The sequence below is a fragment of the Moschus berezovskii genome, chromosome 13 (assembly GCF_049115385.1).
Source record: "Moschus berezovskii isolate FMDL1 chromosome 13, NW_MosBer_1.0, whole genome shotgun sequence".
NCBI classification, from domain to species: Eukaryota; Metazoa; Chordata; class Mammalia; order Artiodactyla; family Moschidae; genus Moschus; species Moschus berezovskii.
This window is the reverse complement of record NC_142472.1, coordinates 59,357,508-59,375,276: the sequence shown is the minus strand read 5'-3', so window position 1 is coordinate 59,375,276 and position 17,769 is coordinate 59,357,508. Positions and strand designations below refer to the sequence as shown.

Here is a 17,769-nt window from a genome sequence, read left to right as displayed (position 1 = left end):
CCTCATGATAACGTTTCAAATTTACACAAATTTCCATAGGAACTGTAAACAGGGAAGAAACCTAAGAGCAAAGAGCTAGTAAAATTTAGTCCATCAATTTAAAAAACATATGACTTTTCTGAGAACTAGGCACAAGGAAAATTGCTGCCAAGGGTTGATATTCTAATTTTTAAGAAATGTGTTTCATGATTTGGAGTGCTATAATTTGGAAATAACATTTACATTCCTATTACTCAGATCTGCTATCAGTTCAGTTCAGTTGCTCAGTCGTGTCCGACTCCTTGCAACCCTATGAATCACAGCGTGCCAGGCCTCCCTGTCCATCACCAACTCCCGGAGTTCACTCAAACTCATCTCCATCGAGTCGGTGATGCCATCCAGCCATCTCATTCTCTGTCGTCCCCTTCTCCTCCTGCCCCCAATCCCTCCCAGCATCAGAGTCTTTTCCAGTGAATCAACTCTTCGCATGAGGTGGCCAAAGTATTGGAGCTTCAGCTTCAACATAAGTCCTTCCAATGAACACCCAGGACTGCTATAATTCAAAGTAAAAAACAGTACTTAAGGAAAAAACATAGCAAGAAGTTTGTGTGCCTATTGCACAACATCTTTTATATACAAAAATTTGTATTATAAAGACATAGAACTAAAGGGGAGTGACATCAGCATCATGGCAGCTTAAGATGTACCTCATTTTTGTCTGCCTGCCAACAACAAAATTTGGCATCCACCCACAGGCAGAAATGCCTTTGAGAGCCATGGAATCCAGTGCCGTAAACCAAAGGACCTGAGAGGAATCATGCTCATTTACTGTGTTTCCGTGTCTGGGCTACTGTAAACAGTGTTGCTATCAACATCTGCTAAACTTCTAATTCTGTCCATTTTAAAGAACTACAGAAGATAAGTGATTTACACCCAGGAATCAACGCCTTCACATAACTGTGGTAACGAAGAGTTGAGGGAAAAAAGAATTCAGAGGCTGGGGTGGCTGAATACACACGGCAGAAATGTGGAAAGGGGAGAGTTACACAGAAAAGTTCAACAGAAATCTGCATAATGGATGCCTTGCATCTTTGGCTAATTATTATACTGCAAACACACTGAGTGTAAGTTCACATTGAGCATTTCTCCAGAGAGAAAAAACAAGCAAACAACAAAATGCAACTGGAGAAAGACCTGCCGGAAACTAAGCTAAATACTTACCAGAGCTCACATGGGGCTGGAAGACAATGAGTTCTGGTGACTCAGGATACAGACTTCAATCATCTCTGGAGCATTCAATCTCTGGGACATACTTTTTACTTCCCTTCCCCACCCCCTCCACGCAAATTAAAACAGTCTTAGCTCTCCCAAACCTCACTTTCCCAGTTCTTCTGTTATAATATCAATATCCCTCCTAGTATGAAGCCACCAGGACTAAGACTTCCAGTTGAGCCCTGATTAGTATCACTTGCTCCCATAAAAAAAGGAAGCATCATTCCTCTTAACCTAAACAGTTTTCCAGGTTTTGGTTTTTCAGTGAGTGTGTAGCTGTGTCTTTGCCAATTAAACACTTCCTGATTGCTTAGCACCAACTGCTACAAAAGCAGGTCTTCCAATATTCTTATATAGAGCTTGTTATAGACTTTTGTCAAGCAAACCCTTTGTTCCATGAACCAAATTTCTGAATAAAAAAATGTTCCAAAGGACAGGACCAACAATATAAGAGCATACTTGTTCAAAGAATAATTTCAACAGTAATATACCTTTGCTATATGATGGATATACTTCAGGATTCTCAAGCATTAATGAAAAGATCTTTATTTCTTAATAGTCAACCTTATACCAAATCTGAATCACTGAATTAAAAGCTGGATTTCTACTTTTAACAGATATGATCCATGCAATTTTCTCCGTACCTGTGCTATTATAATTCAAAATTAATTCCTATATATGCTACAAAAATATAATCCTCGGTTGAGGGGAAATATGATTAAAGATAATAACTTGCCAAGCAAAAATGTATGTACATGTAGCCAAAAATGGTCATCTGGAGGTAAGAAAACAAACCCAGATTTTTTAGGTTAATTTCCTTCAGCAGGGGAGAGAGTGGATGGAAATGGAGGATCAATACTGCATACTTAGAAAACATACTTTTAAAGTAAATTAAAATCATGTTCCTAGACTCCAGTTTCCAGTTGTATCCTTTCAATACACTTCAATAGTACAGGAGCAGTTATTTAACTCAAAGAATAATGATTAATAATTCAGAGGAATTACTACCTTCCCCCCTCCAAAAAAAAAAAACACCACAAATAACACATAATTAAGTAATGTTAGTTTATTTTACCTAAAGCTCTTCCAATATAAATTGAACATAAATGATACTGAGAAATATTAGGAATAATTACTGAGAGATGTCAGAACATCATGCCTTCCAATCCATCCTCCATGAACTTCTTATAAAGTGCCATAAATTTGGCCACAAATGCTTCCAAGTGATAAATGGCTTTGCTACCCAGTTGCAGACGATGTTCATAGTAAGCTGCCATCTGGGCCACTTCTCCTTTCAGTTGTCCATCACAATTATGTAAAAGTTCTGAGAGAAGGCCCTAAAGAAAGATAAATAGCAATTTTAAAAAGTAATAATTAAAAAAGTATTAGCTAACACGCTTTACTTTTCTCATTCAAAAAGGAAGTGAAACTTAAATATTGATATGTTTTTATTTTTGATGGACCAGCAGACTTCATCTGAAAGAACATACTATTCTATAGAGTAAAAATGTGGTGGTTATCTATCATATTTCAACCTCAAATACTTAAATGTACAAGGGTGCAAAGATTTAAGTACAAAGATGCTTACTGTAGCATTAATAATATAATAATATACAATAATCTGTAGACAACCTGAAGTCTAACACTTCAGGTTTTAACACAGGGGTCATACTCAAAAAACTGGTATAGTCATACAATGAAATCCCAGTCATGTACCAAAAAGAATGAGGTAAATCTGTACTGTCATGAAACAGCATCCATACTACACTGCTGACTTTAAAAAGCAAAATAGTGTAAGACACTAAAGCTTTGTGAAACATACATATATGGACTCAATTCAATGTGACTTAAAAAGAATAAAAAGAGATTTTATGAAAACAGAAGGGGGAACCTTCACTTTTCACTTCATATATTTAGTATCATTTGAATTTTTTCATGTAATTTTAATAAATACAAAGAAACAAAAAGTCCTGTATTGCCTAAGATATAACAGTCAATCTACAATATCTTTCTAGCTAGAGAGTTGATTAGGTTTAGACCAGACCTAAAGTTGTCCCTCACAAATCACTTCTTTAACCTCAATTTTCAAGTGCACTGAGGCTTGCTGTCTAAAATATTAATACTATTACCCGACTACTTGCATGGATCCATCTTTCAATCCTTCAAGTTTCAGATTAAACATACCTTCCACAGAAGCCATCACTGACCTTTCCATAACTCAGCCCTCCATTTTTATCATTTCACCTGGTCACTGCCTTTGTAGTACTTAAGACCATTCTGAAATCCTCTTGCTTCTTGTTTCCCGTTCCATCTCACCAAAATGTAACTTCTCTGAAGGAGGCCCACAGTTGTCTCCTTCAACACACCCCTAATGGTGACTGGCACACCTTATAAGCTCCATACAATCTGGACTTTGAGTATCTGCTGAACTAATGATTGAACAGAAATAACTGACAATATATCTTTGTGCAGCAAAAGCCATGATACCACATAATCAAAGTCCAAATTGTATGGTTATAGACTATAAGATTTGAATACCTTCATTATTATTTCAGGAGGAATACAATGAGTTAGAAGCTCATACAGTCTTCCACGAACTTCAAGGAGCCTAAACAAAACAAAACAATACTTTGTGATGAAAACAGGAGATCATTTTTCCAAGTACCTACTGTGCCATCTTACTTTAAGAATTAAACATCCCAATACAAACATTTTCTTCAACGGCTAATCATATTTAAGATACACATATGGGAGCTTTTTCTAACTTTAGTTCATTTTTCTAAAATAAAATTATAGAACTGTCTTAAAGTCAGACATTTATATTCATTTACATATATATACACACACCCACACAGTATTTATATATATATACACTGAAAATACAGAAGACTTCACGCATAGTAAGGGCTGAGCTTATTCATACCATGAATTTTAATATACTTTAATGATACATCAAGTAATATTTTTCTTTCCTTCTCCAGATAGATGATACATAGTAAATGAGAAAATGGTTATGAAAAGATTAAATAATTATGAAAAGATTAAACAATGTCAATTACAGAAGAAAAGAAAATATAACCATGAATATATAACATAATGTTATCACCTTAAATGCAAAGTAAAAAAAAAAAGCTATGGCAGAGAAACAAAGCTGTTTTGTCATAGAAGGGGCAGTACAAGACGGTACAGGTGGGCACAAACTAGGCTGGCTAAGTGAATATGGCCATTTGTTGGAAGGCTCTGTAAGCTCATAATTCTAGGCCCTTCTCATAACATTTTCAGGAAGAAAAAGGGTTAATGAGGGAAATATACATGTAACAAAACAACAAGAAGGAAAGTGACAAATTTTAAGTATATTTACAAAAATAACTTAATCTTTCTAAATATACTTACCTACCCCTGAAGAAAATTGTTCTGAATCTTTACCAAAATAAGATCGCATTATGGTCTATATTTCAGATCAATCAGGGAAGTGATTTTTAAAAGATTTCTTCAAAGCAGAAGTTAAGACCCCCTTCCTGAAATTCCAGGAATATGAAGTTGTGCCACAATAAAACTAAAGAAGTGAAAAAAAAGACTAGCATTTTTTTTGAGAAACTGCTATGCACAAGACATTCTAACAATAATTTAACTCAGTCACCACACCAGCTATGGTGAGGTATCATCTCCATTTTTTTTTTTTTTTTTAAGAAAAACTAAGGCCCGGATGGTTTAAATAACCTGACAAAGTTGACCATAGCAGAGCCATGATTTGAGCACAAATCTGTCTTAGCCCATACCCTTCCAGTGTCTGCCAAAGCATCTATTTAATCTCTTATCTGTATGAGGTTCACTGCAGTACACTATTTCTCACAAACACAAGTCTCTTTCACTGAAGAGAACATGAAGTTCAGAGAGGTTAAGCTTCCAGCAAAACTTATATAGTTTCAGCAGCATTACCTCAAGTCTGATTCCAAAGGCCTTAATGTCTCTTGGAAATGACAGTATATACCCCAAATAAAATCTGAGTCTAATGTATTAATGACAGATGCTATGAAATTATTTTAATAATGATGCATATAGCTTATTTCTGAAAAGTTAATTCACAATACATTTACCTATAAAACTGTACTATAACAATACTGTGTGCATCTCACATATGTTCTCATGCTTCTCTTAGTCTGAGTTCATTTCTAATGATTTCGTTCTAAAAATTTAATATATTCTACATTATTAAGCCTGTGTCATTATCTCTTGGAGGTTACAAGTGATAATGAGTACAAATTATTCTATCAGAGAAACATGGTATTCTAGAACTGACTCTGCCTCTTACTAACCAAATGTCACTGAAAAAAGCAACAATCTCCCAAAGAATCAGTTTTCTATCTGTAAGATGGTAATAATGCATTCCTCAGAGGACTGTTCGGAGAAGGCAATGGCAAGCCACTCCAGTACTCTTGCCTAGAAAATCCCATGGATGGAGGAGCCTGGTAGGCTGCAGTCCGTGGGGTCGCTAAGGGTCGGACACGACTGAGCGACTTCACTTTCATTTTTCACTTTCACACATTGGAGAAGGAAATGGCAACCCACTCCAGTGTTCTTGCCTGGAGAATCCCAGGGACGGGGGAGCCAGGTGGGCTTCCGTCTATGGGGTCACACAGAGTTGGACACGACTGAAGTGACTTAGCAGCAGCAGCAGAGGACTGTTATTTGAATTAAATGAAATAGTGTAAATGTCAGCATAATAATTGCTCATCAGATATAAGCTGCTATTCACGTGATAAAGGTGGAGCAGAGAACCTGCCTGCAAGGCAGGAGATGCAAAAGATGCAGGTTCGGATCCCTGGGTCAGGAAGATCCCTGGAGAAGGAAATGGCAACTCACTCCAGTATTCTTGCCTAGAAAATTCCACGGACAGAGAAGCTTGCGGGGCTATAGTCTACGGGGTCAAAAAGAGTTGGACACTACTGCACACATATCACAGACACATATCACATTAGAAAATAAGAAATTTTCTAAGATGTATTAAAAAAAGAATCAAGACTGTAAATATTACAGCGAGACTACAAGGTCAAAAATCAGGAGTCATTGGTACTGTGCGGACCAATGCTCAAACTGACACTGGCCATCCTAGTATTTCTGGACAGCTTCAAGGCTTTTGGAAATTAAGAGGAATATTTTGTTTTAAACACACAATGGCATCAAATCTCAAATCTGTTAATCTAAATAGGGAACAGCAGCACTTCTTCCTGGACAAATTCATTTATGAGCTGTCAAAATTTGTTTGGAAACTGGAGGAACGGGCAGCAGCAGAATCAAGAAAAGTAATAATCAACTGAAGTCTTAAAAATACACTTAATAATATCAAATATTGCAACATCTTCACCTAAATCTCTAAGTGGGAAAGTTCAACTATTATCATCAATTTTTCTTCTTTAAAATCAGAACAAAAACAAGAAAAGTTATCTTTGGTGCGGAAGTATTTTACGAAAGTGAAAAGCTCCTAAGACATGCTTCATTTGAATTTTATTTCCTTAAAACTTGAGATTTCTTCACTACCTGACAATATTTATAAAATAGAATGTATACTTTTTCCTAAAGTCAAGGTTTCTTTTCTCAAGAATCTACTTAAAACATCTGGCACTTTTCAAAAACTATTTCTTCAACTAAAATAAATGAAGAGGAATTCAATGCAAACTTTGATAAAATATCAAGTACTGATTTTCTATGACTATTCACCTCCTCTATTATGGTTGTCCAACAGTACATACTGCAATTTCCTTTGAAGAATTTCTTATAAAAATAACAATTCTCAGATATACCACCCAAGAGGAGAAACACAGTATATTCCTTCTCCCAATTATGTTCACGTAAACCAGGGAAGCTTACATTTCAGCAGTTGCACTCAATCTAGTCTGTTTCCTAAAATAATCAATAATCCTCTCTAAAGTCCAAAGATGGGTTTCTTATTTCAGACAGGCAAAAAAAGTAGGAGACTGTGTCTCAGCGAGCTTACGGGACCTTCTCAGTGAGCTTACAGGACCTTCACCAGACTTTCCAAAAGTACCAAGCCTTAAGTCTGTCATTCTCGATTTGGAGAAGAACCAACTGCCCTCCTCCTCAATCAAAGTCATAATAAATCCAACAGGCTGTGGTTGAAGTACTTTCAGTATGGTCTACTACTGAATAAGAGACCCAAGAAGTAAACAGAAACATCTGTGCAGCAAATATGCACAAAACACTTCCTACATACTGACGGCACATACACAATATTATTCTTAATGGAGCCTATCATCACACATGAGCATGGGGTCTTCTAGTTCTCAAACCACTATCACACAATCTCTCTTCATTATACAAATGAAAAAGCTGAAGCTCTAAGTTTATAAAGTTACCTGCTTAAGGACACTTAGCTAAAAATTAGTAGAACTAGAAGTCTACCCACAGTCTAGTGTCTTTCTATAACACATCAATTACAAAGTTATACAGTGTAATCTTCAGTATTAGAAAGCTAGACGCATCATGCTATGCATTAAATCATCCAAGATTCTGAGGGGAAAAAAAACATTAAACTTCCAAAATTTGTTTCAATTTATGCGTAAATTCCATACTTACATGCCAGTAGCTTCTTAAAAGCCATGATATCATACACCAACTATTCTGTACCATTAGATGTCTAAAACCCTACTTTTTCTTAAAGTATAGTATTTTAACATTTAAATTTAATTATAATGCTAAATCGCATGGTATCAGTATAAAACAGCTAATCTAGAACCTAGAATACCTGTACTATCTCAGTGATCAAACTTTTATGATGATCTCTTATAGTGGTTACCTCTGTGGAGTCTGTTGACTGACAATAGCATTGGCAGTCTCCCTCAGATACACCTCCCAATCTGTTTCAGGGATTTCTTGATCTGCAGTAAAAGGATATCTACATGACAAAAAGAGAACACAATAAATTAAACGAAAGTGGGCTGATATCACAACATGATTCCTGTAGTAACGGACCCCTTTTACTCACTGCTGCACTCTGCAGGCCTCACACATAAGCAGAGCTTTTCTGAGATTTCTGCAGGACTTCTCTGCAAGTCTATGAGCCAGCTGTGGAGGAAGATTTAGACCCTCCTTCTTACACACAGTAGATAACACATGGCAAATCTACAATTAAAATAATTAACAAAAATGAGCAATCTGTCAAACTGCATGCTGAGACAATTTCTGTTAAGAATATTGTTACAGAACCCCAACCTTTCTTTTTTATCCAGAAAACTAAGATCATGGCATCTGGTCCCATCACTTCATGGGAAATAGATAGGGAAACAGTGTCAGACTTTATTTTTTGGGCTCCAAAATCACTGCAGATGCTGATTGCAGCCATAAAATTAAAAGACACTTACTCCTTGGAAGGAAAGATATGACCAAACTAGACACCATATTAAAAAGCAGAGACATTACTTTGCCAACAGAGGTCCGTCTAGTCAAGGCTATGGTTTTTCCAGTGGTCATGTATGGATGTGAGAGTTGGACTGTGAAGAAAGCTGATCACTAAAGAATTGATGCTTTTGAACTGTGGTGTTGGAGAAGACTCTTGAGAGTCCCTCAGACTGCAAGGAGATCCAACCAGTCTATTCTAAAGGAGATCAGTCCTGGGTGTTCACTGGAAGGACTGATGCTAAAGCTGAAACTCCAGTACTTTGGCCACCTCATGAGAAGAGCTGACTCACTGGAAAAAACTCTGATGCTGGGAGGGATTGGGGGCAGGAGGAGAAGGGGACGACAGAGAATGAGATGGCTGGATGGCATCACCAACTCGATGGAGGTGAGTTTGAGTGAACTCCAGGAGTTGGCGATGGACAGGGAGGCCTGGCGTGCTGTGATTCATGGGGTCACAAAGAGTCGGACACAACTGAGCAACTGAACTGAATCCTACCCTAATCCACTTTCCTTCAGCAGGAAGCCAGGGGTCTAACCTAGCTATCAGGTAGAGTCAGCAACTAGATGGGCACCTGGAGAAAGATCTGGTCCCAGTTACATGCCTGCCAGTCTCCTCGAGGCAGCAGGGAGTTGGAGACAAAGGGCCTCAGGTTGGTGGCAAAGACACTGCTCACAAGGCTGCCAAGTTGAGCTGCACAAGCCTAACTGGACACAACTCAGGCACTAAGATGTGAACTGTACTCATGGGAGAGACGTAACCTGGTGGTCCTGCTGCTTTATAAACATTTTATAAACTCTAAAACTCTCAAAATCTTTACAAGTGAAACTCAGAATACAATGTCACTTATTATCCCTACTTTGCATAAAATCACCCCAAACCTATTAACAGCAGAAACTTGCTTATTGTGAGAAACTGGCATTTTTACTGATAGCTATTAAGAATGATATGACTGAAGTGACTCAGCAGCAGCAGCAGCATTAAGAATGATAAAGGAAAAAAAATAAAGGAAAAAATATACACGTTATATTGCTTCAGACTAACTTTGGTCTCTGAACTAGAAATTCCCAAATCATCTTCTTGCAAAATCTATTTCCTGAATATTCAAGTCTTCTCTATAAGCCAATTAAGTCAGGTTGAGGTAGAACCCACTAAATAACTAGCTTTCCCTTAGTTTTGTAAAATCCACAATTACTACCTATTTAAAGTAAAAGATGATTTTAAGAAAAGAACATTTTCTATATACTGGTATCTGGTATTTACTACTATACAGGTAATGGTTTGAGTTAGCACCTAGGCCATAGCTATTTCTGAATTGCTGACACAGTTCACTATGTTTTCACAAGAACAAACACAATAGGATGTACACACAGTATGCATGTAATCTGAATTGAATTCTTCTGAAAAATTTAACTTGACTTACATCCTCAATGCTGGGAGCAGGCACACGAACTGCAAGGCACCTACTACGAATAGGTGGTATCACTTTAGATGTAGAATTGCAACACAAGATCAATCTGCAGGTGGACATATACTTTTCCATGGTTCTGCGCAAGGCATGTTGAGCATCTTTAGTGAGTTTGTCAACTTCGGTCAGTAACACAACTGAGTCAAGGAGAAACAAAACAAACTTTTGACTATTTATCTTTCTCATTATTCAGAGTGAAATCCTAAATAGTAAGCCTAATATACTACTTTTCCCTTGGAGAAGACATACAAAAGTTACAGGTATGGTGGGAATAATTTTATTTTTAAAAATTCTAAGATAAAACACCAGGATAATGAAGTTAAAGAGGTTATTTTGTTGCAGAATCTACTGTAGTTTTTTTATACTTACATGCAGTAAAAATCAGCAAGACAAGGATATAGTGTCCTGCATTTACCCAAAATATTTCACTCAGGGGTGTACTTCTGTAGAAAATCTTAGCATTATAAGGAATATACTTTGGAAAACACTGTCACAAGAGATGTAGCAAATAAGGGATAAAGATATCTAGTTACTTGTGTAATAAGATTCTACCTGGTCATAATCAAGGATCGGCCTTAAAGTGTTTAAGAAATTCAGTATACAGGGACTGAATCCAGCTGTTGCATTACACAAAATTACTTCAAGAAGATGACAGTGGTAGCAGTGCAGCATTTGAATCTCTCCCATGAAAGAATAGACTACAAGATCTAACACAACATTTACACTGAAACTAGGTGACAAGCTGTCCCCAAGAACCCTAAATATAAGTAAGTGAGAACAAGAAACTACGTGTGGGAGGAAGTGGCTAGGATCCACCAGCTTTTTGATATCTTCAGAACAGGAGAACCTTAAATCACCCACAAAAGCACACTGAATATATGGGCCAATCTAAGAACAGCATCCATAGGGTTCAATTCATGGACAAGAGCTAAGGGAAGCTGATGCAATAAGATCCGACAGAGCAGTGGACTGAAAATAACAAAATGAGGCTCTCTTCCAAGACAATACTTCCCAATGACAAATTCTGGAAATCGAACCCAAACTGAATAAAATAGAAAAAATAAAAACAAGGAAATCAATCGCAATATCTGACAAGGATAGCACTAAAAAAATAATGCAAAACTGAATCACTGCTAGGCAGAAAACAGCAAAATATTTTAAAAACTGTAGTGAGGATTACTCCAGAAATACAAAGCAGTTTCATTAGACGATACAGTAATAATGAGAACTAATAAGAAAAATTATAAGACCACAGAAGAGTATTTGAAAAAAAAAATTTCTATTTTGAAATGTAGAGATTAAGGAGAAAAGATAAAAAATAGGCTGGAAAACGTAAGATGATTCACAAAACAGTAAAATGAGCAACGAACAAAAGATAAAATTATCACATTCACTAAAGAAAAATTACAGCTTATTTTCTCCACTAAAACTGACAAGGATTAAAAATAATAAATGTCAGAGAGAAATGGGCATCCCTAAATACTGCTGGCAGTAGCACAAATATATACATTTTTTCAAATGAAGAATTTGGCAAAATATGTCAAAAGCATTAAATACTGGCATATCTATCAGAAAACTTGTTGTAAAAATATATGATGTTATGCACATAATACTGGAAATGTTAACAGTAACCGTCTCTGGATGGTGGGATTACAGCTGATTTGAATTTTCTTTTGTTTAGCTACATATTTAATAATGAACATATAACTTTGGTTCAAAGAATCATTATTTTCAAATCATGCAATTCCCTATTTTAAATTGCTTTTCCATTACTCATCTAAATATTTTACTAATTCTATTTTACTAATTCCAAAATAACAAATAGGTGCCACAAACAGTTCTCTTTTTGACACAATTCAACTCCATTAGACTATAAACTGCTAGAAGCACAGAGATTATGTTTCTCTTCTTCACTTTACATATTAAAAAAAAAAAATTGGCATAGTACTTGGCACAGAACAGGTTAATAAATATTTGCTAAATGGTTGGAATTTACATTCCTCATTACATTTTCCTCTTATACCCATTGCTTATAATTTAAGTGTCTGCCTCATCGAAAAAGAAAAAAAATTATCACATACCTTTAAAATCTTTTTGAGAACTTGTTTCAAGTTGCTGTGATTGTGCCACTGTTTTCAACATCTCCTGAATTACTACCCGATCACTATTTCCAGCATCACTATACAAAATAAAAATAGTGATAAATATATACATGTAAATATTTAATAAGTACTAACCCTTATTCGTAAGCTAAGAAAAATCATGAAGATCTTCAGTGATTTAAAATTTTAAGCAAATTGAGTGACACTACATTCACAAAACTTTAAAAGCAAGTGTTTTAGGATCACTAATGACTGTGTATATCACAATAAACTGTGGAAAATTCTGAAAAAGATGGGAATACTAGACCACCTGACCTGTCTCTTGAGAAACCTGTATACAGGTCAGGAAGCAACAGTTAGAATTGGACATGGAACAACAGACTGTTTTCAAATAAGAAAAGGAGTAATGTCAAGGCTGTATATTGTAACCCTGATTATTTAACTTATATGCAGAGTACATCATGAGAAACGCTGGGCTGGAGGAAGCAGCAGCTGGAATCAAGATTGCTGGGAGAAATATCAATAACCTCAGATATGCAGATGACACCACCCTTATGGCAGAAAGTGAGGAAGAACTAAAGAGCCTCTTGATGAAAGTAAAAGAGGAGAGTGAAAAAGTTGGCTTAAAGCTCAACATTCAGAAAACTAAGATCATGGCACCCAGTCCCATCACTTCATGGCAAATAGATGGAAACACAGTGGAAACAGTGGCTGACTTTTTCTGGGCTCAAAAATCACTGCAGAAAAAAAATCACTGCAGATGGTGACTGCAGCAGCCATGAAATTAAGACGCTTACTCCTTGGAAGGAAAGTTATGACCAAACTAGACAGCATATTAAAAAGCAGAGACATTACTTTGACAACAAAGGTCCGTCTAGTCAAGGCTATGGTTTTCCAGTGGTCATGTATGGATGTGAGAGTTGGACTATAAAGAAAGCTGAGCTCTGAAGAATTGATACTTTTGAATTGTGGTGATGGAGAAGACTCTTGAGAGTCCCTTGGACTGCAAGGAGATCCCACCAGTCCATCCTAAAGGAAATCAGTCCTGGGTGTTCACTGGAGGGACTGATGTTGAAGCTGAAACTCCAATATTTCGGCCACCTGATGCAGACAGCTGACTCATTTGAAAAGACCCAGAGGCTGAGAAAGATTGAGGGCAGGAGAAGGGGACGACAGAGGATGAGATGGCTGGATGGCGTCACCGACACAATGGACATGGGTTTGAGTGAACTCCGGGAGTTGGTGATGGACAGGGAGGCCTGGCGTGCTGTGGCTCATGGGGTCACAAAGAGTCGGACATGACTGAGCAACTGAACTGAACTGAAACATACTCCTATATTCAACTACAATTTGATTAACATAACTGAAAACACCAAACGTGGTCTTAAGTTTCAGTTCAGTCGGTCATAACTTTCCTTCCAAGGAGCAAACCACTTAAAAAGAGCCATAGCTATTAACAGTATCAAATACTTTGACACTTCTGTATCCACTATAGTTAACACCTAGTCACAGCTAGTTTCTTAGTTATCTACAACTACTCACAATATAAAAATAACTTGTTAAAATAAATTTGATCTGTATTCTTCTTCTCCATCCCCAAACAGCAAAGGTGTGAGAGAGAACAAGCCTAGACAAGTTGTTCCCAGTATCAGCAGAGTTGATTCAAGGTCTTAGAAAGGGGATGGGATAAGCAAATGGAGTTCAGGATAAAAAAGAGAACTCTGTCAGCTGTTGACTTATAGGCATTACCAGTCATTTATACCAAAATCACTGCTTTAGCACTTAAGCCCTGTACCTCACAAACCAAAATAAGTTTAAGTTGATTGTCAATTCCAAACACCTGAAAAACAAACAGCTTAATCTCCAATTGACTATTCATGCTACAGAAGAACTCTTAATGAGAAAAAGAGGGCAAAGAAATCAGCTTTAGTTTATTTTCCCAAACAGTCATCAAGTCCTTCTCAATATTATTAGATCAATATACCCTCTAATGAAAAAACTGAAAGAAAATGGAAAGAATGAACTAGTAACCCAAATTCACTATATAAAATATTTTACAAACTTTCTAGACATACTATGCTTACCAGTTCTGAATAAGTCAATATAACAAGAACTTACTGACTATTCAAGGTACTCTGTGTAACACACAGAGCTTTATAGAGCAAGAATATTAAAAATTTTTGACTTGGGGGACAGTTCTCAGAGAGAAGGGAAAATGGAAAGGTTCTAGGCTCCCTGTTTGACACAGGGCAGCTTCATTTTCATTTGTTTTATATTTTGTCTCTCCATACATGATTTTATATCAAAAAAGCATTCTACTCTTTAAAAAAAAAAGTCTCAACACCATTATTCTAAAAATGCTTATTTCTATGTAGTAGCCACTTACCTAGGATTAACTTCAAGGTGGTAATTGCTTGCAATAGTGCTAATTTCAATTTTCTTTTTAGATGGAGTCTATGGACAAAGAAAATAGTTGTTTTTTTTAATGCTTATTGGCTATATCTCCTATTATCTGTATTTCATTTTTTTAATTATATAAACAATTTATGCATATTAAAAAAAGAAAACTTTAGATAATCACCACTAATGTTAGCCCCATTCTTAATGTGCAGGTAAACATGTATGTTTTTATATACACTAGGTCATATCACACATCCAGTTTTTAGTGGATCACTTTTTTCCTTTACCTCCAGAAACCTCCAAACCATCCCCAGTTAACAGCAGATGATTATAAACAATCTGCATATGCCCTTTCACAGCCTATTCCACAATAATACACAAAAATAAACACATACTATTAACAACACATTATTGTATAGTGTCTGTGTTTCTCACAAAAATTGTTTTTTAAAGGAGGTAATCATATATATTTCTTTCTGTTTCAAAGTGAAATGCTTACTGTGATGGTCTGATGTTCAATTCTCAATTTTTCCACTCCAACACCATAAAGTTCACGTAGAATACACATAATTCTTGTCTTTTTTCCAGCACCTGATGGTCCATACACTAACAGATGAGGAAAGTCACCACATTGTACCTAGAATAAAAATGATAAGGCATTTTCCCTAGAGAAGCCACTGCTCCTACATGTAGAAACTACTTTTTATGTATGAAATATCTTATGTCTCTATGAAAGTTCGAAAACATGTATGTGTGAATGAAGATAGAGACAGACATATCTTTAACTGTGAAATTGATGATTCCCCTGGAATTAACGTTATATAACTTATATATCTAGCACAGTACATGTACAACACTATATGCCAGAAAGCAAGAAATCCCAAACCTGGCTATCAGATGTGCTAAAAAAACTTTTAATAAACGACTGATTAATTCCAGGACTCCATCCACAAGATTAAGATTCAGTAACTGAGACTGTGAAGACTGCCGTAGTTTGCACTTCTACAAAGAGTCCCTTGGATAAGAAATGAGTGCATCTGGTTTTATTTGGAAGGTAAAGGAAAACTTTGTAGGGGAGAAGGAAAGCAAAGTGGGGAAAGGAAGGCAGCCAACAAGTGTTATCAACTTAAATACCACTCTGGACATCTGGAGCTTGATCCTGCTGGGGATACACCTGAAGCCAGTGTGAAAATACATTACCGTATTAAACCGCCCAAGGAATGGGGAAGCTGGAGTATGATACATTACTTCTCCTCAAACCTTTGCTAGCTTAGGAAAGAAAATGGGGGAGAAGGCGTTAATTCCCTGGCATTTCAAGTCTGCTTAGAGGTTTCAGCAAGAAAAAGCCTCCAGCAAGTGCAGATGCAGGGAGCTGTAAGTTGGTCTGTGTAATCTCGGAAGTTAAGAGCAAGAGAATGGAGTAGGACGCTGACAGTTCTGTATTACAGAACAAGACTATGTGTTTTAAATATGTTCACAGGTGATTCTGATGCTCAGTCAGGCCTGGGGATCAGTGCTGAGGTTATAAAGATGACAAGAACACAGACCTTAACTTCAGATGCATAAAATCTTGTGGAATGTAATTTTATAAATAACCACTTAAAAATAAAGAAGTACCAACAGAAGTGCTGTTAAGTGAACTTTAATACTTTACAAACATATCTATCGCTGGCACTGAAAGAAAAAAGTGTCAAGGAAAGGAACTATTCACCTAATACAGTGCATGGAAAAAGGAGGTGCTCCACAAAGCAATAGAGAGACAATGCTCTGTATTCAGCAATAAATACAGCCTTCATTTTTAAAATTTCGATCTCAGCAAAAATAAGTTATGCTGCAAGTGTTTCAGTTTTATAAAGTTGAAGATTAAAACGTAAACAGGTGAATACTTTTGAAAAGCAAATCTATTAACTCAAGACTAACATACTAAATATATGTCCAAATTATTCCAAAGCCTATACAATAAAAAACGGGACAAAGAAAATAAAATATATCCCACGGTTAAGAAAATCAAAGAGGACAGTCCTCAGGGAGACTTTCTTTTGTTTGCAAGCACAGTCCCCGAACCCACAGTCTGTCTCCGTCCCTGTTTTACTTTTCTCCACAGCACCTGACACCTCCTAAAGCCGGAGGGCGAAGCTCCGCTCTTGAGGGGCGCGAAAACCCTGAGCGGCGCACCTCCCCTCCCCCGGCTCTCTCCGCCCCGTCCCGCCGACTCACTAGGTTGCGCAGCTGGGCCGCCTGCTCCTTGTGATAGTCCAGCTGTCCCAAGGAGCAGGGCCGGTATTTGTCCACCCAGAGGCTCATTCCAGCCCGAGTTCCCAGGGTCAGATACTCAAATGTCCGGCGCGCGCGCCCCGCTCGCAGACCCGCAAACAAGTTTTCCCGCGACCTCCAAATCTCGCGACAACACTACCGACGTGTTCCCGTAGTTAGGGACGGAAAGACTACGGAAGCCTAGTTTGGACAGAATTGGTCGCGATGTCGGACCCGCCTACTTATTAATGTTCATTGTTTCATTTAATAATTTACTCTTTGCTCTCACCCTCATCATAGTACAGGAGTTATTAAGCAAAACTGGAAAATTGGCTCTGATACTCTAGGAGGCAAATCTGGGTACTTCAGAGAGACCACCCTTCTGAACTCATTTCATTCGTTCCTTCATTCACTCGTTCCTTCCACTGAAACCTACCAACTACTTACCTTGTGGAGTTCTATATTTGGCACCGGAATAAATCCGGCTTGGGACTTGTCTCACGTGGCAGAGACCAAAACAAGCTCTATTGAGTAAACCGCTAAAATTAAGAGCTAATCTCCATTACCTTTCCTGAACTCCATTCCTCAAGATTCTTCCTGGATTTAAAGCTAAGGAATCTAAAAAGTCGGAAAAAGCTACAGAAACGTGACCACTAAAACTGCACCTCTTAAATGCACTTCTCTCGATGTATGTAATTTTAATTACGTATTTAACTTACACTTTTACTTTACATATTGTTCAGAATCCTAAACACTGCAACGGGACAGGAATTAATTTCCAATATGTGTAATAACCTTCTGTCAAGGTCACCCTCTCATTCGCTTATGACACAAGAATTTATTGTATTCTCTGAATCATCATATTTACTGAATTATTCATA

General features: G+C 37.0%; 1 protein-coding gene across 1 annotated transcript; it reads right to left on the bottom strand.

Moving 5' to 3' along the window:
• Positions 1–2,289: 2,289 nt before the first annotated feature.
• Positions 2,290–17,051, bottom strand: RFC3 (replication factor C subunit 3). The gene is made up of 9 exons (XM_055426256.2): positions 16,853–17,051; positions 15,135–15,272; positions 14,622–14,689; positions 12,215–12,312; positions 10,089–10,270; positions 8,255–8,391; positions 8,066–8,164; positions 3,790–3,859; positions 2,290–2,588 (listed from the first exon to the last, which is right to left on the bottom strand). The coding sequence occupies exons 1-9, from the start codon at positions 16,937–16,939 to the stop codon at positions 2,397–2,399; spliced, it is 1,071 nt and encodes a 356-aa protein (XP_055282231.1). The 5' UTR covers positions 16,940–17,051; the 3' UTR covers positions 2,290–2,396.
• Between the last annotated feature and the right edge of the window lie 718 nt (positions 17,052–17,769).

What these genes read in the sequence shown, in the direction of transcription:
- RFC3 (XM_055426256.2), bottom strand. Translation starts at nt 16,939, where the DNA reads ATGAGCCTCTGGGTGGACAAATACCGGCCCTGCTCCTTGGGACAGCTG. An exon ending in TTGAACATCAGACCATCACA is followed by an intron (nt 14,690 to 15,134) that starts GTAAGCATTTCA and finishes CTTTGTCCATAG; the next exon opens with ACTCCATCTAAAAAGAAAAT. An exon ending in CACCTTGAAGTTAATCCTAG is followed by an intron (nt 12,313 to 14,621) that starts GTAAGTGGCTAC and finishes TATTTTGTATAG; the next exon opens with TGATGCTGGAAATAGTGATC.